The sequence below is a fragment of the Myzus persicae genome, unplaced genomic scaffold, assembly GCF_001856785.1.
Source record: "Myzus persicae strain clone G006 unplaced genomic scaffold, MPER_G0061.0, whole genome shotgun sequence".
Taxonomy (NCBI): Eukaryota; Metazoa; Arthropoda; class Insecta; order Hemiptera; family Aphididae; genus Myzus; species Myzus persicae.
Genome location: NW_019104411.1, coordinates 287,748 through 311,503, shown reverse-complemented (window position 1 = coordinate 311,503; position 23,756 = coordinate 287,748). Strand labels below are relative to the sequence as shown.

General features: G+C 30.5%; 3 protein-coding genes across 3 annotated transcripts in view; all 3 read left to right on the top strand.

Annotated features, from left to right (window-relative positions):
* The window catches only part of LOC111041971 (ras-related protein Rab-37-like), a 28,469-nt gene extending 24,882 nt beyond the window's left edge, over positions 1 to 3,587 (top strand). The window contains exon 8 of the transcript XR_002605383.1: positions 27 to 3,587. The gene's annotated coding sequence lies outside the window, so the exon portion shown is untranslated. The remainder of the gene's footprint in view (positions 1 to 26) is intronic.
* Positions 3,588 to 5,064: 1,477 nt separating this feature from the next.
* LOC111041960 (zinc finger protein Xfin-like) lies at positions 5,065 to 14,166 on the top strand. Its single transcript, XM_022326420.1, has 3 exons — positions 5,065 to 5,917; positions 5,984 to 6,112; positions 11,119 to 14,166. Exons 1-3 carry the CDS (start codon positions 5,753 to 5,755, stop codon positions 14,101 to 14,103), a joined length of 3,279 nt encoding a protein of 1,092 aa, XP_022182112.1. The 5' UTR covers positions 5,065 to 5,752; the 3' UTR covers positions 14,104 to 14,166.
* A 2,198-nt stretch (positions 14,167 to 16,364) lies between these two features.
* LOC111041970 lies at positions 16,365 to 23,756 on the top strand. Its single transcript, XM_022326438.1, has 3 exons — positions 16,365 to 16,897; positions 20,154 to 20,279; positions 21,202 to 23,756. The coding sequence occupies exons 1-3, from the start codon at positions 16,718 to 16,720 to the stop codon at positions 23,410 to 23,412; spliced, it is 2,517 nt and encodes an 838-aa protein (XP_022182130.1). The 5' UTR covers positions 16,365 to 16,717; the 3' UTR covers positions 23,413 to 23,756.

Genomic DNA, 23,756 nt, shown 5'->3' with positions numbered 1-23,756 from the left:
TTTAATCTTATTATTATATAATGCAGAATACTCAAAAACACAAGGCGATGCACATGCGTGAACTAGGACGAAAATGCGGATCGTGTTGAGCATACTTCTTTTTCATTATAATATTATACGGAGAAATACCGGCCAACTGGCTGCAGGTGTAAACTAGTAAAGATGGAGAATTTAGAATGTTCGCGAGGCGGCAACGGACGGCGCGCGCTCAGTCGAGCGCCCCAGAACATTCTTGTGACGGCATCCCGTATTACTTGCCACGTGGCATGACTGTTTCAGAATATTCGAGTGTTTACGGTGAAATATAGAGAATATTCTCGCGGTCACCACATCACTCTCTTGGGAAGTGAGTTGCTACCCTTAAAAGTACTCGATAAACAACAGAAAAACGAACACGACGATATAAACGAATAGTAACTGGATATAGTATGGTATTGAAGTATATCGGCTTGCGGTGCGGTCGACGGACATGGTCATTTTCTTGCCTTCAACCAGAATAAGAGGGCTAAAGTTAAGTTTGAACGTTTTTTGTGCAATGGGAAAGTACTATTCTGCGCTATCATGCCGTTATTTTTGAGATGCCCTGTATAATATAGCAGAAGTCGTCGATAAAAAATATTTAAAACTGAAAATGTATTTTAAACACTACTTTGATTCTATATACAAACGTACAAATATTTATAGTAATTAATAATATCTACACAGGTACTTCTTAATTATTACGAATTTTCAATGCATTTCAAAGACAAAATTTCAATTGCGCGGCGTTGCAGATAGGCCACTATATCCTCAGTCAAATGGACTTATTCGACATTAGCTCGGCAGCTGCCATTATGTGCCACGAACATTATTTTTGGTCAGACGCACTTCTATAAGTCCTCCTTGGTGTGTGCACTGCTTTGAAAGTGGGTCTCCAATCTTCAGTCGTTCAACTGTAGTTCACCTAGTGTTGTATACCTATATTTTTGAAAGGTACCAAAAAATATAATAATCCACAACTATTAGAATTACTCTTTTATTATTAGACACAAACACAAAAGTAATATTCAACACGGACAAACAAACATCTAGTCTTACTCGACAACCAGCACTCCCCGCACACCGTAGTGCTACGTCCTCAAATATAATTTTACAAACGGCTGCCTCACCTCATTTGCTTCATTGGCCTATTATTATGAATATTATACTGTTTATAGTACACATACAACATTAGAGACACTGTGAGTTTTAATTCCCATGTATGGTGAATTTTTGTCTTCACTGCTAACCTCCCCTGAACCTTTAAACTTCATAAGCAATCTGCACACTTTGCTTTTCTTTCATCGCATTTCACAAATAAGGTTCAAACTTAACTTTAGCTCCCTTACGCTGGGCTTTATTTCGTTCAAGCTTGTAGTGATAAGACTTAAATATTCTGGTTAAGGACAAGAAAATGACTTGGTCCGTTGACAGTACCTCAAGCTGAATACTCCATTACTAATTAATAACCCTTTCCCTTCAACTGAACACTTTCAAACAATCCAGCTAAAAAGAACTTTCTGGCAAGACGTTAATAATGCATCTGACGCACGAAACATATGCGACGAGTCAGTCATCATACTACCTACAGTGTTGTTAACGATGTCGAAGACCTATGAATTCCATCGGCTATCTCCCGATAACCTTTTAGCTGCGTCGTGAATTGAATAACCATTGCAATCGATGATAAAATTAGTTAATCTTAATACTTACCTATTATAGCTTTTTTTTTATTTTAGAACTTTTAGCAATAACTATAACAGTTCAACAATTAATTAATAAAACCTATTATAGCTTATTACATATAAATAAGCAACATATAAACATCGGTTTTACCTAGAAACTTTTATCGCAAAATGACGTTTACAAATGATATTTTGGACTACAGAAATTCTATTTAATGTGATTGAATTGATGCCATTCATTTTCATTCTATAAGCCAGTTGATTCTATAAAACATCTTTAGATTGTGAGCGGAGCGATAAATGTTTTGATTTTACAATGTAGTGTATTTTGTTTCTGTCTGTAAACATTTTTATTGTCAATGATACTATTAATAATATTTTTGAATTGAGTATGTTTATAAGTTATACTTATAACCCTTAAGTTAAGGTAGATCTCCACTCCTCACACACTGTGGCGGTAGCAGTAAAATGAGTCAATTTACCGCCACCGCGGCAGCACCTCCAAGACAAGAATTTTACCGCTAAATCTCTTAAAACAATGTTAATAAAATTATAAATTGACATTTTGTAGTTTAAGATTATAATACCTACAATGATAATAGAATATAATCAGAATATAAGATAAGAAAAATAATAATAATAAATTCTTAAAAGTAAAATCACATTATCAAAACTACAGATATATTTATTTGAAATTACAACGACGTAGAACATGGGAGTGCTTAAAGTTAAGTACTCCCGTAGTTACGCCACAAGGTAAACTTACTTAAACCTACCTATATCATACATTTAATGATGATAAGGCCATTCTTGATACAGATTCAGATCCTGTAGGTACTACTGTAGTACTGTACAAACATCTCACAAACTCTTGGGATATGTTCCTATGTATATAAGATATGTTAAACACTTGGTTCAAAAATTAGAAAATTGAAGTTTACCTCTCAAAATAAATCAAAATTTAATTTACTAGGCTCTGATGGACGCCATCCAATCTTCAATACGAATTAAGAACACTCAAATCCCAATCTCCCCTCAAAGTTTCAGTTAACTAAAACAATATATAGGTACCTAGGACTTATTCTTGAGTGTCGACAAATGACTCATTTGCAGTCCTTAGCAAAGCGTCAGCAATTATTAACCAACGACTCCAACTACTTATAGTTTACTCCGTTCTAGGGGCGTAATTTAATTTTTTTTTTTTGATACGCATAACATAAATATTGAGCAGACTACTATTTTTTTCAGAATATTTTACATTATTAATGGCCAGGCAATTTACACAATTAGTAAGAGGTTAGATGAAATACCACTGATTCAAGTTACCTACCATTCATGAAGAGCTCAAGGGAGGGGAAGTTTTAATAGTATCTGTTGCATAAAATTCAGCATTTATTAATACAATGTATGCCACACGGACACGGCACACGTAATATATGAGTATAAATTAGTATACACTATATTACGACCGGTAGGGGACTGTTCATAGGTCATTAGTGAGTACTGAGATCATTTTAATCTATATCATTACGATTCCTTTAAACAGTTAACATAAACGACTATAAAACACGTTTGTGTTGTTATTTATATTAGTAATCCACCAATCCATCCGTAAAATTCTACTCTCTGTGGTCAATAAGAACCAAAATATTACTTTAAAATTTTAACTAAACGTTCTATTTCTGTTTTATTGCCTGTATTTTTATTTATTTATTCAAAACCATCCTTGAAAGTAAGTTGACGGCTAAGTTTATTTGATTGTTTATAGATCTTAACTATTGCAACACTGCCTTAAGAGGCGCTATACCCGCATGTGTTGTATTCGTCTTACAAGAGCGTAACATATCAAATTGTACGTACAGCAGATCACGTTTAGCTCAGTTAATTTTAAAATCAGAGCGAATTGACCTCTTATTAAAATTAAAGGTAAGATTATTACGGAGGGCTTCTCATGAGCTTTTTATTACATTTTAATTTTAAAGAGAGTTGAGTATATAAAAATTGTATACATTGTATAATAATAATAATAATAATAATAATAATATATAATTTGATATGTTACGCTCTTGTAAGACGGAGACAACACAATACACATGCGGGTATAGTGTCCTCTTAATTCTTAAATTCAGCTGTACAAATTTAGCATCGTGAAAGGTAAAATAATTAAGCTACTCTGCTACTATTTAATAGTAGCATCCAAGAAAGTTATTACTTGGCGTGCTTTTTCATCTGCTCTTTCATTTGTCGATATATTTTGATTGTGACTTGAAAATGGAATCCTTATCAAAATAATAGAATAACCAGAATTTGTTAGGTGATGGACTATGAAGTTGATTTTGGATTTTTCTGATAATCTCATTTGGCGTGGAGAGTACTCCTTATATTTCGACGTCTGCAATACTTCTCAGAGCTCTCAGTGTGTAGCATAGGATGACTGCTTTGAGTATTAGTCTTGTTTTAATGAGGTCCAAAGCATGAGAAATTATTGCCGCTGCATCCGAGCTTCAGCTGTATAGATCAAACAAAAAATAGTCTCAGTAGGTAAATAATAAACTCATTAGTGATTAGTCCCAACATGGAAATATGATCTTGCAATACTACAGCTGCTGCGGCACCATTTTCCATTCTTGATCGGTCAGTGTATGTTTCAGTAAAATCACGATGTTCGTAGGTAATTGAATGTAGATGTTGGTTATTATATGTATTATGCTTAAACATTGGAGTCGTTTTGTGGAAGTTTATCAAGTTGTCTCTTGGGTCTTGACGCAATTTTTAATACCCAAGGGGGCGTCTGCGTGATTTCACTTTTAATAACATCCAGGTGTGAGAAATAAATGTCCTCTAGGGTTTAAAAATAATATGTTTAGGGAATTAAAAAATGTTTAAAATAAATAATAACTAATAAGTGATGAAAATGTGGTACCCTCATACATTCTTTTCTAATTCGAATAAAAAAAATTGTTATATAATATGCGTTACGCCTTATCCCCTCTTACCAGAATGAGTCATACAGGCATACAGCGAATGTTAGGGATGGATTTTGATCTGACTTTTGAAATTCAAAATAACCGACAGTCAACGGTGCCACGGGGCTGCCCCGCCCATACGCGGTTGGAACTCTTAGCGTTCATGGGAAATTTCGAGAAAAAATCTGGAACAAATCCTCGCTGTGGAGAAATCACGCTTGTGAAAATGTCGTCATAATATGTTCTGTGGCTCCACTGCAAGGGCGAATCAAAGAAACACCCACCCACCCATTAAACAGGGTATCCATTTGCTGCTGCAGGTTCTATACCTGAGTACTGGTATGTTTACTGTTCACCGGTATAGTATATTATGTTTACATTTTGCGATCGGCGCCCGGCCTAGTGGCTGGTTTGTTAGTTAATGACGCAATATCCTCATTATTTTACTCCGCGGAGTAGGACACTAGGACGCACTCCACGCAGGTTATTACTAAAATATCAACATATATATTATATTATTATTTTAATATTTCATGGTACAGCCATGTAAATATTATGTAATAATGTACTATACATGTTAAATTGGTATTTTGGTCGCGATCAACGTTATCATGTTGTCCGACACCGTAGCGGCGTAGCTCGGTATCGTCGCTGATTCGTTCATGCTTTTTTTTCGACATTGTTGTCATTTCATGTATAACGCATGAGTTTTGTAGCCGACGAAAATTACATCTTTGTCGATAGCCTGAGTGTCGTACTCTCCCCAAACTTTTTCGTTTCGCGTGAGCTCATATTTTTTATCTTAAAAGTATAATATTATAGTTTATAATACCGAGGCCTAACGTCAACCTCTGAAACTCTGTGGTTCGCCGGGTTTGGGCGTTTGGCCAACTGAACTGTTGGACGTCGATCACCGCTGGAACCAAACCAAATCTCGCCGAAAATCAATAAATAACGATGTCTGCCTGTCATTGGTCCCACCGCTCGTAGCTGACAACATTAACCGCTGCCGCCTCTCACCGGGTGCCGTCGTCTGATCTTTTGGTTTGCGCTGGTGCAGGAGTCCTCAAACAGCCGTTCACCATGAACAACACACAGATGCATTTGCACAGTGAGAACTTCGATCTCTGCAGAATTTGTCTGCTAGAACCGGAATCGAATAGACACGTCAAGTTTATACACATTTTCACGCCTAGCAATGGCGAATTAAATATGAATCAACAGATTATGGAACTATTAGGAGTCAAAGTACACACATATATAGAAAAATAGAAATTAAATAATTAAATATATATTTTTTATTATTTTATTTAGGTGGAGAAGGATGATATAAAACCAAAAATGGTGTGCGAAAATTGTCATACTTTATTATTAAGCTTTATTGAAATGAAGAAGAAAGCGGCCGAATCTCAAATTGTCATCAACTACATTGCTACAAAAAAAGTATGTCCGAGTTGTTTCCTTATATGTATTCTTTTATATTTTTTATATATATATACATTCTATTTATTTTTAAAATGCTTCAACATAATATGGTATGTTTTTATAAATTGATGTTAGTATATGCCTATTTTAGTAAGCGTTATAGCTAAGTCAAATTATAAAACTCACATCTCAGGTACCTATGTATTTACCTAAATCTCTAAAATAGACTGATTTAAAATTGAATGAATATTATTTACTCATTTATGTCTGTCTTACAAGTGCATCATATACATTTTTTATTCAGCTATCGATTTTGTTTGTTTTGATACTAGAGAGAATTAATTTTATTAAACACTAAGGTAACATTATCAGTAGTTTGTTTGATCAATTTTTTTATTTTTGAATCTAGGTATCAGTGTTAAAGGTTTTCATTTTAAAATACTTATAACTATCTCTAATTTCACAGTAAAAATATCTAAAAAAAAACCCAAGAACCACAGAAAATATGTTTTAACTTTAAATTTAAATAAGAGGTAAATTTACTCTAATATTAAAACTAACAAAGCTAAATGAGCCCTAATGAACAAAAATTTGTTATGTTACGCATTTAAAACACAATCATGCGGATGATACGTCTTTACTCTTTTTTGAAGATCTTCTTTATAGATTAAATTTGTATTTCTAAATTCGATTTTTATTTTTAAATTTTTGTTTCAATAAATTTATTTAAAACCTGTACTGGCACTGCAATAATTTAGAAGTTGATTTTTTTTATCTGAAAAAGTAATTGTTCTGACCTCACTATTTGAGTTTAGTATTTTTTCAATTATCAAACTTTTGTTCTAGATGTTAGTTTAAATAAAATCCCATTTATAAATTTAGTTTAGTATTATTAACCTAATTTCCATGTTTCAATATTAATGGTGTATCTACATTTCTTAAACTATTAATTAAAACTGTTATACTAAAATTAATTAATTCATGTAATTATTGTTATTTTTTAATTCTATAGCGCTTAATTTAGACTTGCATTGAATATTTGGTAAGAATTAAAGTTTTAATTAGGTCTAGGCTCTCTGTTTCACAATTTTTAAATAACTAAAATCAACTAATGTCACGATGAACAATGATGGATAATGAATAATATTCTATTAATTCTATAAATTATGGGTAGTAATAATCAATTAAATACAGTGACACCAAACTTGATTTGAAATGAGATGTCAAAAAACAGTTCAACATTTTCAAACACTCACCTCTAACTTAAACATAGGTTTACATTTTAAAATAATTGAGTATTTGCACCCTTAATTATATTTAAATATTATAGTCTACAGTTGTGCAACACAAAAACCACAGTTATATATATATATTTTATATTCTTTAAAAGTTATAATTAAGTAGGTACGTTCCTGTTGGACTACCCCTATTATTGCAACAACCACCTAAGACTATTACCGTTATCCCGATTGTCACAATAGCTCAACAATATCCATGCGCTGTCACAAGTCACAATGAATCATGTTAAAAAAAAACATTTAATTTTTGTATTAATGCCATTTATTACAACAATTTTTTCTTATATTTAACATCTTATACTGAAGTGACAATAATTATAATTTTATTTGTGGATTTACCATTTTTTTCATGTTTGTGTTTGATGACAATATTGATAATATTATTCTTTGTATTATTATTTACTATTATTATTATTTTATGATTATCAAGTGACCGAGTGTGGTGTACGGCTTATAAAATATGTTACAAATAATTACTGTTTATTTTAAATCTTTTTCTTTACTTCATTTTTTTTTATAATTCGAGTATGGCCATCCCGACAATACCTACATACTATAAAAACTAAAGAACTATTTTTAAAATATTTATCAATATATATTTCTATTAAATGTGTTTGTACATTTTTGATCCACCAAGAACTTTTGTGGCCCTTTTAAAAAGTTTGAAGACCCCTGCCTTAAAAAAATATCTTAAAAATAAAACACTTGAAGAAATACATGCAATTTTTCAAGTAAAATTTCATTTTTGCCTAAATTAATAATATATTTTTTTATTGCAATTGAAAAATTAAAAAATCTGTAGAAATTTCGTTTTTTTTCACCTAATATTCACTTAGGAATTTTCTTGATTAAAATGTGATATACTTTTTAAAATATTCTATGCTAGTTATACAAATTTTTTCAACTTATATAATATGATAAGACTAGCTGCCCCGTCACGGCATTGCCTGTATATTTGTTTCTTTGTTGGCGTTTTTGTAGGCCGTGTATAAGTGTTTAATTGAACTGTGTTGGTAGTGCTAGTATTAAGTGGAATTCACAATTTAATAATTAGTAATCACTATCAATGATATAACTGGTATTAATAAAACCAGTCGCAGGTAATCGGCGACCCACGATTGCAACCCTCACATTATAGCTGTATTAAAAACCTCCCTTTTACCTTCTAGAGGTCAAATTTTGAAAAAATCTTCCTTAGTGGGCACCTATATTGCTTAAGGAACCTTCGTACAAAATGTCAAGTCTCTAGACAAAGCGATTTGGTCTGGGTGTTGATGAGGGAATAGGAGCGGTCTCCTATATACATAATATAGATGTTTGCTTGTAAATTAAAAAGCTTGTAAATATAATACAAGGTTCTTCATAACATGTTCTTACTGCAATTAAAAAATAACAAAATTAATTCTTACCATTTTTTTTATAACTACATTTTTATGAAATTTGTTAAAATTTTGTTAATATGTAAATTATTGTGTAGGTAAAAAATGTATCTTCCCCCCCCCCCCTATGGACGCAATTGCTTTAGATTTCATCCCATAAATAATATTTTTTTTTTTTATCGAGATTCCAAAAAAAAATGATTAGATTAAGAGAGTATTTTTAATCTAAATTAGTGTTTTTAAGACAGCATACTTCATCTGCAGTCTTCCTTTAATTTTTTTTTACAGGAGGACATTGTTTAAAAAGTAGTGAAGAAATTCACAGAGGGATAAATCCACTTCTTTTTGATTCATGCAAGATATTGTAGACCGTGAAATGGTTTTGCGTACCTAACATTCTGTAAACAGTTTTTTCTTTCATAAAAAGTATAATATAACAAAAATAAATAAATACCTTAATAAATTACCTTGTAATTTGTCTAATACAAACTTTTCACACTCAATAAAGCGACCTGGGTCACTTATACATAACAAGGTTTTTTTAAACTTACAGCAATTTAAAAATATAAAAAAGTTGAAATTTTTAGATTATATTTATTGCACAATTTTTTTGCTATTGAGTTCAAATAAAACAAAATTCGATATTTAAATATAAAATGATAATTTTTACTACTTATTGGCTATTTTATTGTAATTCAAAAAGATACTATTTGTGGAGACTTAAACTTTTTTGCTATTACATATATTATTATTCACTATACCCAATGATATTTTTAAAATATTGAGATTAATTTGAAGGTGTTTTTACCATGGACCTATTCACATCGTTGAAGGGTACATCAGTATTGACTTGAAAATTGATAACAATAATATAATAAATGAGATGTTTTTGGAAAAAATTAATTCAACCTATAGTTTTACTTGTAGAAAAATAAACTAACAATAATCATTACCCAAATATCTTTAGAAATAAAGGCTGTCAAAATCCTTTTTGTATGCAACAATTTATTCTTGAATTAAAATGTAATACATCTATTATGGTGATCTACATATATTTCATATATTACATATATCTTCATATTATATTGCACCTACTTTATTTTTGTTTGCAAGATTTATACCTAAGTACGTATGTATCAGAATTAAAACTGTAAAAATTTGATTTTCATTATTATGTATTATTATTTAAACTAAATACTCCCATTACCAAATGTATAGAGGAAGATATTGATAAAACTTATAATTATTTAAAAAGGTTGAAAATCTTGTATTTTTATATCACATTATATTCTATACAACAAAGCTCTATTATACCTAAATTGATGGGCATTTTGTTCGGGGTTTATATTTTATGAATAATATAAAATGCACAACATCTACTAAGCAGTCCAATTATTATTACTATGATAAGTTTATACAATTTAAACTGTTCACTTTATTTACTTTATTAATAGATACATAGTAAACATATACACTTTTGACTTAAAGTAATAATTTAAAAATATTGAGGTTTGGTGCCACTAAATAAACAGTTAGGTATGAACAGTTAAACAAAGTCTCTAAACTAAAAATATTAATTGTTAATCAATAACTGTATTATCAAAATAATACTATTTTAATGTCCTATCCATATATTACAAAAACTGAAATAAATTGTATTATGTACGTCTTTATAATTTTAAACTGCTATTAAAATATTAACTATAAGAGATAAATAACTAATAACAAGTAGTACATTATTTTTCTTCTTTAGTTAAGTCAGTTAAGTAAGTGATTATTTGATTGTATTATAATTTTAATTTTGAACAAAATTACTATGTCTTCCACTAATATCTATAGGAAATTACACATCAGCCCACCAGACAGTAAAGTTCCTAAATGGACTGGCAAATCGAAACCAAAATGATCATAGTTTTATTTGTAAACAGGCCTCTAATATTTTGATTTTTGAGCCTGGTAAGTAATTCATTTTTAAACAACTATTTACCATTATTAGACACATTCAATACCATAATATTGCCATATTTTATTTTGATTTTTGAGTAATCGACCTAAACAATATTTTCTATTATTAAATAGTATCTTTTATCAATTATTTATTTTATTTTCAAATTAAATATTATAGATATGAAAATATCTATATGATATAGATTGTTAATAAGTATTAGTTTTTATGAATTAGTTAGCAGTTTAGGATTTGTCACTGATTGAAACTTAAGTAATTTGTTTTTTTTATTAGTACATAGGTACCATACTATTTTAATATTAGAAACATACTCATTTACAATTAAAGCTTTGTAAACTTAATTAAGTATATTATTTTAAATCATTATGTTTCTGTTTTTAGTTTGGTACTTCTATCCCTGGAACATCTAATGCATCTTATTCATCACCAAATTCAAGGAATAAAGAACAGTCTTCCAATGCATCATCTTCATTCACAAATTCTCGATCTACTACAAAACAATTAAATACAAATAAATATAATGTAAATGGTTGCAGTAGTAGTGGGAGCAATAGTGTCAATAGTAATAATAAACAAGGTGATTTTAGTTGCTCATCTATCACAAATCATTCAAAATCAGCAACAGTTGATAGTGAATCGGATGATGATATTATATCATGTGTAGAAGTAGAAAACCAAGTTGAAACAATTGATTTATTATCATCAGACAACGAAGAAACTTGCAAAAATGAATGCATAAATGAAGTTGAAAAATTATACTACTGCTCCATCTGTCAAAAGAAGAATATTTTGAACCATGATTGTTCTCAATACAATAAATCTTTCTTTACTTGTTTGGTGCCTAATTGTAACATTCTATCAAGATCAAAAAAAGATTTTACACCACATTATCGCAGACATATTGGTTTGTCTTCAACTGCAGTTATGTGTCGTCGTTGCTATCAAGAAATTAAAACAACTGACCGTGATGCCAGTGGTCATTTTCACATTAGTTGCCGTACTGTAAATTTATTTAAATGTTATGCATGTAATGTTGTATTTAACAGTATGGAGGAATTCGCCTATCACAAATTAAAATCACATAATGGCCGATTAATGAACTCTTTCGGTAATTATTTATGTTTTTATTGTGAAAAATCAGCTCCAGATCTAACACAAATTATTGAGCATAGTAAGCATTGTGTTCAGAACCAGACACAAAATGTAACTGAGTACGGTATGAAACTTAAAGAACCTACTGAAAATGAAACTGATTTAATACCAGTTAAGAAAAGTCCTCCAAAGAATGTACTGGAACGTAGAAGAGGATATGTGAAAAAGATTCCACGTTCATCAACGCATGTACTTTTTACTTGTTTAAAACCTTCTTGCAATCTCATCTTCCAAAACTTTAATGTTTTTAAATTTCATCATCGTGAACATTTTGAATTAGGAAATACGTTGATGTGTTGGCAATGCTGTGTGCCATTTCCTACTTTAAATAGTCTTAGAGTTCATCAAGTAAAAGGTAACTGTCGTATTCCTGGCATGTTCAAATGTTATCAATGTTCTGAACAATTTGATGATCTTGAAAGTTTGAGTATTCATAAATTTACCTTACATGATGGTGAATTAATAGCAAATAAAAAAAATAATAAAAGTATTATGTGTAGATACTGTAATAAGGGAACTCTTATTCATAACTTTAAATCTCATTTGATCACATGTCAATACAATAATGTAGATAAACGTTTAAAAATTAAGCCTAAATCTAAAGCTACCTACACAAAAAAGTATAAAAGTCCTTATAAATGTAATGTTTGTAATAAAGTGTGTCTTACAGCAGCAGCGTTATCAAGTCATTTAAAGACTCACAATCCATCTCGGCCAAAAATAAAATTGATAAAAAAATTACCGAGTAAGACAGCAGCAACTTTATCAAGTCATACAAAGACTCACAATCCATCTGGGTCAAAAATAAAATTGATCAAAGAATTACCGAGAACGACAGAAGAACCAATATCGGCAATGAAAGAAGAATATCTTATGATGGCCAACTCTGGTATTAAACATGAACCTGGTGAAGAAATAATTCCAAGTACTTCTTATGATTACGGTATAATTGAATGTATGAATAATGACATGATCGACTATCCTGATGATGGAAACAATGAAATAGATGATGAAACGAATACATTATCTGATAATACTCGAACCGATGGAACAATGGAATCTAATAATTATGAATCATACTTATTTAGATGTAAAAAGTGTCCTAGAAAATTTAAATCAAATTCAGGATTGGCAAGACATAGGCAATTTTGTGATAAAAATACTTTGAAAAGAGTACCTGAAAATTATTATTGTACTAAATGTAAAAAATATTTTACACGCCTATCGTTTTTTCAACATTGGAGAATATATCATGGAAAGAGACTTCCATATCATAAATATAGAAGGTATACGTGTAAACAATGTCCCTTTCAATTTATGTACCTAGTAGCATTAACAATGCATATGGAACATGTGCATGGTTTACAGGATAATGTAACTTTACCATCTAATATAACTCCTATGAACAATGAAGAAATGTTACCAATTATATCAGAAACAACATCATTGGCTAACAATATTGCTGAAACAACATCAGCGGCCAACGAAAGGTCTAAAATAATTGCACTGGCCAACGATATTTCTGAAAGAATGGCAATGGCTTACAATATTCCTGAAACATCATGGGCCAACAATATTCCTGAAACATCATGGGCCAACAATATTCCTCAAACATCATGGGCCAACAATATTCCTCAAACATCATGGGCCAACAATATTCCTGAAACAATTACTGAAAATAATAAGGAACACAATGTACAAATTAAACAAGAAGCAAATGCTAATACATTATCAAATCAATGCGGAGTGTCCGATAACAACATTAAAGAAAATATCACTGAACATAATGCAAATGAAAGAAATAATGAAATCAGTGTCGTACAAAACAATGAAGAACAGGGTATAAGCAATAGTAATGATGATGGAGATAATGAAACTGACGTTTACACTGCTCAAAGTATAAATCAAATGATGGATCAATTGAATGATGATGAAAATATTATAAGTCTCTTGGATGATGATGATGATGATGATGATACAATGGCAGTTAATAATGAACACTCAATGGATGTTTCAGAATGTGTCAATATTGACAAGACAAACACTAAAGTTGATAAAAATGAAACAAGTATATCATCTTCTGTTATAGAGAAGCAAAATCGTATAGGCCGTGAATTGGTAGCATTAAATGATATCGAAATTGTCATTGTCAATGGTGTAAATGAAAACAAAATCAATAACTCAGTTCAAGCACTCCCTTCTTCAGATGGATAAAAAACCAAGGGACAAGCAAATTTATTAATTTTTATCATTTTCTAAATAAAATTTAATCTATTTCACAGACGTTCAGTCAACACTGAAGCTAACTTTATAAAATTTAAGTAAAGTGTAATGACAAATATCTTTTTATAACTCGGAAGTTAAAAAAATATACATACACTGAAAATATTATAGTTTTACTTTTTGCTGGATAACCATTTTTTTTTTTTTTATGATTACGTTTGTTGAAATTAATTTTGTGTCATAAAATTATTTAAGTTTTTAAAAAAATTGTATTGAACAACTGATGAAACAGTTAATTTAATAAACAATTAAATTTTTTTATTATTATTGAATTTAATGAATAAGTTAAAACATAAAGTAGACTACATACCGATTTTTATAAAAAATGTTTTTTCCTAAAATGTCTTAGGCATTTTTTATTTTAATATGTATTCTTTTTACTATAGTACACCAACACATCTAATTAAGTTATGATTTAATAGTTTTTTAATAAAAAATTAAACTAACTCATTTTAAATGTGTTACTGAATTTAAATATATATAATTATTAAGAAATGTACTTTTAATAAATGAAATAAATTGCTAAGCTTTTATAATGGTATTCAGACTTTTTAACATTGTTTTCTGTATAAATGTAAACTGACCTAATACCTTAAACTTGTACCAGTTGTATCATTATTTACAAATGACATATTGTAATAAAATATCACCTCTTAATTCTGTATACCTAACATTTTTAAATATTGCTTTACATTTCTATATTTTTCTTAAGGTTTATTAAATATGACTTAAGTGTACTAAAAAGTAAAAATACACATAATATAATATATATCAATATTGAACAAAATTACATTTATTATTGTATTATTGTTGTAGTTTATACCTAACATCACAAAGACATAATGAATTGTCTTATAATCAGTGTTTGAATTGTGCAGGGGAGGGGGGAGATATTTGTTGAGGAATAATAATTATAACCGATGCATTTAAAATCACATTGTTGTGCTTTTAATTTTGAAGACATTAATTAAGATAAAAAAAACAGATTCAATTTAAAAAATGTATTTAATCTGTGATAAAACCAGTCTTTTAAAGTGCTTGAACAAAAATATTCTAATATTTTTCAGGACTCAACTACGTACTTTAAGGGCTATCTCAAAAATTATGAAAATCTAATGCCTTTTCTTTTTTAGTTGATATATTTTCTACTTTCATTTAAATTATGTTGAGCAAAAAATACATATTTGATTAATAGTATAATTGTCATTAGTTGAATAAAATAATATAATTTTCATATCACTTATACCCAACTAAAAATTCAAATAAATAAACAAAGAATGGGTAATTTATAGTTATACCAAATGATACTTTGTGAAATGATCTACGAAGTAAATTTAACACGTGAAAATCCCCCCAAAAAAAATTGTTTCAGTTGATTTGAGGGTGAACAAATTTAAAAGTGTCTATTAATAGTACTTATGATATTTTAGTATTTATAGTCTAATAATTTTAAAAATAAGTAGGTAACTGTTTTTCAAGATCCTTAAAAAATATATTTTAATAAACTGGATTAAACAATAATTATAATCACTACCTCTTGATTATACAGGACCGTGTTCACTAGGTGGTGGCACTGTTTGAGTTTTTTGTATAGGGGTGCCATAATTTTGGCATGCCAATTGTTTATCACTATCGAGCCCCTTGATACATCTTGGTAAATATATGCATTTTATGTATAGGGTTGAAGGTTTGTATACATAATAATTAAATTAATTTGGAAACAGCTTTTGTTATACATCTATAAGTAATGAATATTATACTTCATCTTCGTACATATTAAATTATAATCACTATGGTTTCCATAATATATTTTCAACATTTACGTATGAGTCGTCGGAATTTGTAAATTTTATGGCAGGCCAATATGGAGCAGAAAAAATAGGTGTGTCAAACTGCACTCTGCTACACTGAAACCTGAAATGGCGCTCTCCTGCAATTGGGTTTGATCGCCATTTCTCGAAACGCACTACAAGTCAAATTTAAAATTGCCGCTAAATACCTGGAACAGGTTACAAAGTATTTGTGCCACTATCGTTTAAACACTGTTTCCATCGTCCTTGGAACGCATCATACCGCGCGTCCGTTCATGTGCCCGCTCTCCGAGCCATGGTTGGTGGCAGTGCACAAAACAAGCCGTGAGACGCCAACAACCTTGTGCCCCCACTCCGCATTAAACGCTTACGGTTTCCGTTTAGGCGGCAGCTGCTGTATGCGTACCCCACCAATCACCAATTTCGGTGGTGATTTTGTGTACTACTCACGAACTGCTGTTGTGACGCACTGACGCCGTTCTAGCGTTCGGCCGGCCATTTGGTTTCTGGTAACCCGTTTGCCTGGTCTTGCCGGCGAAGCCACATTTTTTTTTTACCCGCCCGGTGTATTTTTGTTTTTCCAGTCCTGTTTTGTGTGCGTTCCGTTCCCACTTCGCTGGCCACTGCGGTTTGACGTTCAACAGTTGTTGTGTAACGCAGTGCTGCGTGCAGGCGTGCTTGCGGCGGATACCAACTCCGGCACCTTCCGTCCACACGTTTTTTGACCGATCAACATGACGTTGTCCCTAACCACTGGTAATAATGCCAATAATTATTACAACAACAATGTCGTTCTCAACCCGCTCGAGATGTGCCGCGTTTGCCTGTCCGATAGAGCTCAAGTTTACACCGACGTTATGGGACCCGACGAACCGCATCTGGTTCAGTACGTCAAGGAGTATTACAAAGTGGAAGTAAGTATTGTTGTTCGCGCGTACCTGCCCATCACTTTTGTTTCGTATTTGTCTCCCGTTATCCCGTCCGTCAGACCTCGGCCTTTATGACAATTTGAGGCAAATAGATTATTGCCATTTCTTGTATAAAGCCCTTTTTCCGCACTGTCAGATGCATCCAATGGCGTGTTGAGGTCTTAGTGTTTCATCAATTTTTTTTTTCTTCAAGTCAGCATTGCCGTTGGACGGTTTATGTTACGATTATTTTATTGCAAAATTTATGATTTATTGTTTACACTGCACACTGCGCTCTGGATACACATACCTACTACAGTACTACCCTACTTGCGTTGACGGTAATAGTGGTGATTTTTTTGTTGGGGGGGGGGGGCGGTCTTGAGCCGCCAGAATTAATGTAACAATTAAGGTATAGTTACCTTGACAGTCGAATATTGTGACGTCTAGTTGCAGGAGCGATATTTGGTGCTAGACGCTGCAGATAAGCCATACCTTTCCACGTCATAACCATGGGTTCTAAATTGTTCGCTCTATGTACATAGTATAAGGATTAAAAAGTATGCTCAGCGATAACATTGCATATTTCTTAAAGGGAAATGTATCTATTTTTAATATATTATATGCAACCGACAATTAATTCAATCTGACATCGCATGCATATACTGTGCAGTATGCACACAACATAAGGCGATGGTCAAGTAGAACAAAAACATGTACAGTCTTAAGCATTTTTTCTTATTCTTTATTCTATGAATGCGTACATATTTAGTGATAATAATAATGTACAGGTTATAGGACGTCAGTTAGTACAAAAATATTGGTTAGCACTACTGAAATCTTATAAACCGCACTTACTTGGTATTATATTATATGTATATGAAACATTGTTATGATTGTGACATAGTTTTAGCAATGTTATAATTTAAATTTCTTGCGTATATTTTATATAATAAACAGTATATATATATTATATTATATATTATTATTATCATATATTTTCAGTCAAAAAATATTACTAAAAAATTTCCACAAATAACAGAAATGGTAGTTTGTCAATTGAGTGTCATTCTACTTTTTTTTTATTTTCTTCGACTAAAGATAAATTAAAGTTGATTTTTTAAAGTATCAAATTGTATTCTTATATAATAAACATCTTGCATTAATACTAGGGATTTGTAGCCAAATTATTTATTTTCTTCTAAATTTATTTCTTAGACATTAATTCACTTAAATAAAAGAAACTAATTTAGGCGTTAACAACCTATTGTTATTTAGGTTATATGAATGTTGAGAACCTATACAATATACTCCATCTACCGAGAGAATGCAACTGGAAGGCCACAAATACTAGTCTATTGCTGTGCATTTTCACCATTACACCAGCTCTGGTAGTCGTATGGTGAAAGAATTTGACCATAAGACAGTGGTGCTGGTTCATTTGGATGTACGAGCGAGTTGCGTTCTCTCAGTGGACAGAATATAGTCAAAGAATAACCTTGAAAAAGTTTTTTTTTAACTAGGTACCTATTTAATTAAAGTTAGTTAATGTTTCTTAGAATATTATTTCAACAATGATTATCATTATTACCAAATTTTTGGTTGTCTGGACCAAAAACAATGAAATTCACTTAAGAGGACGTGATACCCGCATGTGTTGTCTCCGTCTTACAAGTGCGTAACATAGCAAATTGTACACTTAGCAGAACACGTGTAGCTCCGTTAATTTAAAAACTAAAGTGAATTGACCTCTTATAAAATCTAAAGGTAAGATTATTATCTAGGCAACCTTATAGGCTTTTTATTATATTTTAATTTTAACGCGAGTTATAAGTATTTTAAGATGTATAAAATATTTACAATTTTAAAATACTCATAACTCACGTTAAAATTAAAATTAAATTAAAAACCTATGAGGTCGCCTAGATAATAATCTTACCTTTAGATTTTATAAGAGGTCAATTCGCACTAATTTTTAAACAAACGGAGCTACACGTGTTCTGCTGAGCGTAAAATTTGCCATGTTACGCACTTGAAAGACAGAGACAACACATGCAGATATCACGTCCTATTAAAAGTTTAATTATAATTAATGATTAATTACTGAAGTACAATAAATTATTGTTGATTAACAAATTATAAATCATATTAATTTTTACATTAATATTTCAAATTTTTTAACTTATTTTAAAATTTGATTTTACACAAAAATATATCTTCCCTGTTTTTAACTCTTCAGGCCGTTCTTACAAGTTACAATGTTAGGTTTAGTGTGTGATAAATATAATGTTAACTGGCAGAATTTCCTTTGTGTTTATTGATAGAATTGGTAAGTCATAAGTGACACTTAACCTTTTATTTTTAAGAATGGCCCTTAGAAAGTTTTAATTAAATACTAGGTTTTTAATGACAAAAATAGGTACTTTTCTGTTATCTGAGTCTCCACCAGTGTTGCAATCTCATTAATTCAAACCAAAAAAATTTAACACTTCCCTGTTAATGCGGGCTACCTATTTAATTAGTTTTATTATATGCACAAGCTATCAAATATTCTAGTTTTGGATGTAGTATTAAATGTGTAATTAAATACGATGTTTCTGAAGCCACCTTTTTCAGTTGTGTTAAGCAGAGTCCAAATATCTATAAATATTAAAAGAATTTTGTTCAATGCTATTCGAGATGCTATTGATTTAAATTGTGTCATTTTTTTTAAAGTAATAAATAATTTAAGCCTTGGTCTAGTAATGTGCTTTGTAATAAATTATAATTTATAACTTGTATAGTACCTATCGTAAAGTATGTTTATACATGGCCAAAGTTGGTTTCTCCAATAATTGTAAATGCTTTAAAATTGTATAAAATGTGATACCTAAGTAATATTGTGTTGGCTTAATATGCTATCTACAAATTAAAATTATCTTACCATTATAGGTGATGCAGTATTAGTCAATTTCATATTGATGTGTTGGTTGTGTTCAAAAGTATTTTTTACGTATGGTTCAAATAAATCTTGTATGCTCGCCGCTTGTATGTATATACATTAAATCTTTCATCCAATATTTCCTACGGAAAACGGTAGACATTTATTTAAAATCACTCTGAATTCATAATTTTTCAAAATTGCTCGTATTAAGATAAATATAGTACATATAAAAACAGAACTTTTTAATACAAATAAGTAGGTATATAGATAATTACACCAAAAAATTAGTAAAACATACTCTGACAAAATTTATGATTTTTAATGAAATTATATTTCTAGATTACAGGCGATGAAGGAAAATCTACTAAGTTATGTCAATATTGCCTGGAACATATTGATGTATGGAGAGGACAAGTCGAAGAAGCTAAAGCAAACCAAGTGATAGTGAATTATTTAGCTGAAAAAGTATGTTGACAATAATTGAAGGTTCATTACTATAATTGATATCTATATCTATGGTCTATACCTAGAAATATAAGCTTGAAATTTTATTTTTAATTTATTTTTCTTAATAATATAATAAGTTGTTGAGGTTGTACTGTTGGTATGGTTGTTTGATGTTAATAATTTACAAAGAAACTAAATATTAACTGAAATCAAATTTTATAATATTGGGTATCTACATGTTAAATACAACATATTTATCAATAAAGTAGGATGTTTGATGGTTTTACATTTTTGACATTCTGATCAGAAGGATAAATGTATTGATTTTACAATGATTTGTGTTGTTTTTTTGTATCTGTGTACACAATAAGTAGACAAAATAAAAGGTTGAGTTTCAACTTCAAAATTTTTGTAGGGTGGGAAAAGGCATCTAGTTGGTGCATTCAAGAGGTTAAAATTTAAAATTCTCAGACATTTTTGAAAGCGTCTGGAAACCAAAAAAATAATGATTAACAGGAATTTTTTACACAAAATTAATTTTGGTTTCTGGTATAACTTTTAAGAAGAGGACGTAGCACTTGCATGTGTTTTCTCTGTCTGATAAAAGCTTAACAGCAAATTCTACTCCTAGCATAATTATGTTCGGCTATGCCAGCTTAAAAATTGAGTGAATTGACCTCTTACAAGATTAAAAGGTAAGATTATTATCTAGGGCATCTCATATGCTTTTTATTATATTTTAATTTTAAAGGAAGTTAGAGTATTTTAAGATGTACAAACCATTAACAATATTCAACACTTTAGGGTGCTATGTTTTCTTAAAAAAATGAAAAAATTCAACATTAACACCAAGTAGGCTTCATATTGCATTATAATCTATATACTGTGTTTATACCTATGTATATTTATTACTATAGTTTGATTTTTTTTTTTGTCATAGACATATATGTCACCTGCACTAGCACCACCACCCCAGATTGCGAATAAACGATCCTTGTTCGTTTCAAACAAAAAGAAGAAAATAACACCAAAAAGGGCTAAGAGAAAAAAAAGATCCTCTCCAATACCCGAGCATGAAACACAATCGTCATCTTCGTCATCATCCATTGACATGATTCAATCACCATCAGAATCTATCGAACAATCTGCATCAGCATCTATTCACCAATTTCCATCAATAGATACAGAGTCTATGCAATATGAACCAGATTTTCCATCCACATCAAATTCAAAAGAAATTGTTCCATTCGCTTCAACTTCTACAGAAATTATTCCATTTGCATCAACTTCAACAGAAAGTATTCCATTAGCTTCAACTTCAACAGAAATTATTCAAATTGCATCAACTTCAACAGAAATTATTCCATCATATACCATGAATGAAATTTTACCAGCAGAAACTTTTAATCCAACTTGGATTTCAATGGATGTTGATCATGAGCGCGCATCAGAAATGTTTGCTGCCATATCTAGTTCTTTTAAAGCAGAATTTGTTTGTATATTTTGCACTTACCAGAATGAAGAAGTATCGCGAAATGTGTATAAACATATATTATTTTGTTCCAAACATTCCAAACCATATGCCTGTCTCATTGAAGATTGTCACTCGGTATTTCCCAATAAAGAGGTCTTTATTCCACATTACCGAACTCATTTGAAACTCGGCAGTTCGACTTGTTTGTGTCATAAATGCTTTGGTGTTTTAACGTGTTCTAGAAGATCAATTCCGTTTGATCATGTTCACCAGAATTTATCAGATTCATTCAAATGTTGTTCTTTAACTTTCCCATCAATGGTTGAATTAGTTCTTCATAAACTTATAAATCATTGTGCAATTGTTGTCACAAGTAACAACCGATCACGTACCCTACAAAAACCGAATCTGACTATTAAAAAAATGGAATCGAACGACCTAAAAGGTGGTTTTAATGTACCTGACAATGTACCACACAGTGAGATAATTATAGACAACGGAAGTATTAAGTGTAATTATTGTCCTGATTATTTTAATACAGTTCTCAAATATATTGATCATAGTTTGATTAAACATAGACATTCAATTAAATTGAAAGAAAAAGGAATAAAATTGTGCCCTCTATGTGAGTACAGTTATTTCAATGAACAATTTAGCGAACATATTGAACACTGCACAAATACCTTGAGAGTCGGTACAAATTCATTGAATAGTTATGGATGTATTCATTGTAAATTTATTTTCACGGATACAACACCCAGAGAAATTCGCAATCATGTTCTGTACTGCAAATCGTTTAAATTAGGTATCATTAATAATAAACTTCATCAAAAATGTAACAATTGTACTTTTACAAGTACTGATGATGATACATGTATGGAACATGCAAATTCTAATTGTTTATATTTCCAATTGAAAATGAGATATGCAATGGGACCGGATGAAAAAGATAAAGTTGAGGAACGAATGAAATTTGCTATGCAAAATACACAGCAAGGGGCAAATGAGAATGAAAATGATGAAGAACTTGCCAGTTCAAATACAGTTTGCAATACAGCTAGACAAAAGCTGCTCAAATTTTATAACTTTTATTGTAATAACTGCGAAAAACGTTTCTTTGATATGACTATCTTTTTTAAGCATTTGACTGTGACAGGATCTTATTGCCGATTGCAACATTTAATCTACTGCCAAAAATGTCTAACTGAGTTTAAAACTGTGGAAGAGTATCAACGCCATTTACCCAGTATGCCAGAATCGTCACCATTGTTATCAATAAAACAAGAAGTGTTTGATCAAAATAACGATGAAGACGGCGATATTCATATGGATGTAGTACGAGTCAATCATAGTTTTTGTCATGTGAAAGTTGAAATGAATGATGGAACATATGTTCATAAACAAGAACCTCCAAATTTTTATGAAACAAGCAATTTGCAATATCAAGAACAGGACCAAGAACAGGAACAGGAACCGGAACAAGGACAAGAACAGGAACCGGAACAAGGACAAGAACAGGAACAAGAACAAGAACAGGAACAGGAAGATTCAAATGTTGATTACAATAACGGTTTTGCATGCCAAGAAATGGAGTTAACCAATGGTGATATATACATGCAATGTGAAGTTGAAGATAAACCGGATTTGAATAAATTGTTAATAGAAAATGTGGAGTAACATGTTTTTATCACATAATTCCAATAAAGTTAAACTAAACATAGTTTTACTTACAAATTTTTACTCGATTATTAAAATTCAATTCGGTATTGTTATTTATATTAATTAAATAATTTCTGTAGTTCCGTAACCAGGTAAATCCTAATAGCTATTAACTTAAAAATTACCTATTTCATATTATTTTTTTTTCTGTTGAGAAAAGGATTATATTAGTAAATTTATAATCATGACTTTAAGTACATAGTTATGATGTAAGTAATGATGTATCGTATTCATTTTTCAAAAGTTTCACTAGAATACATTTTATTTAAATACTTAATTGTGTTATTTGTTTTTAATGTTGA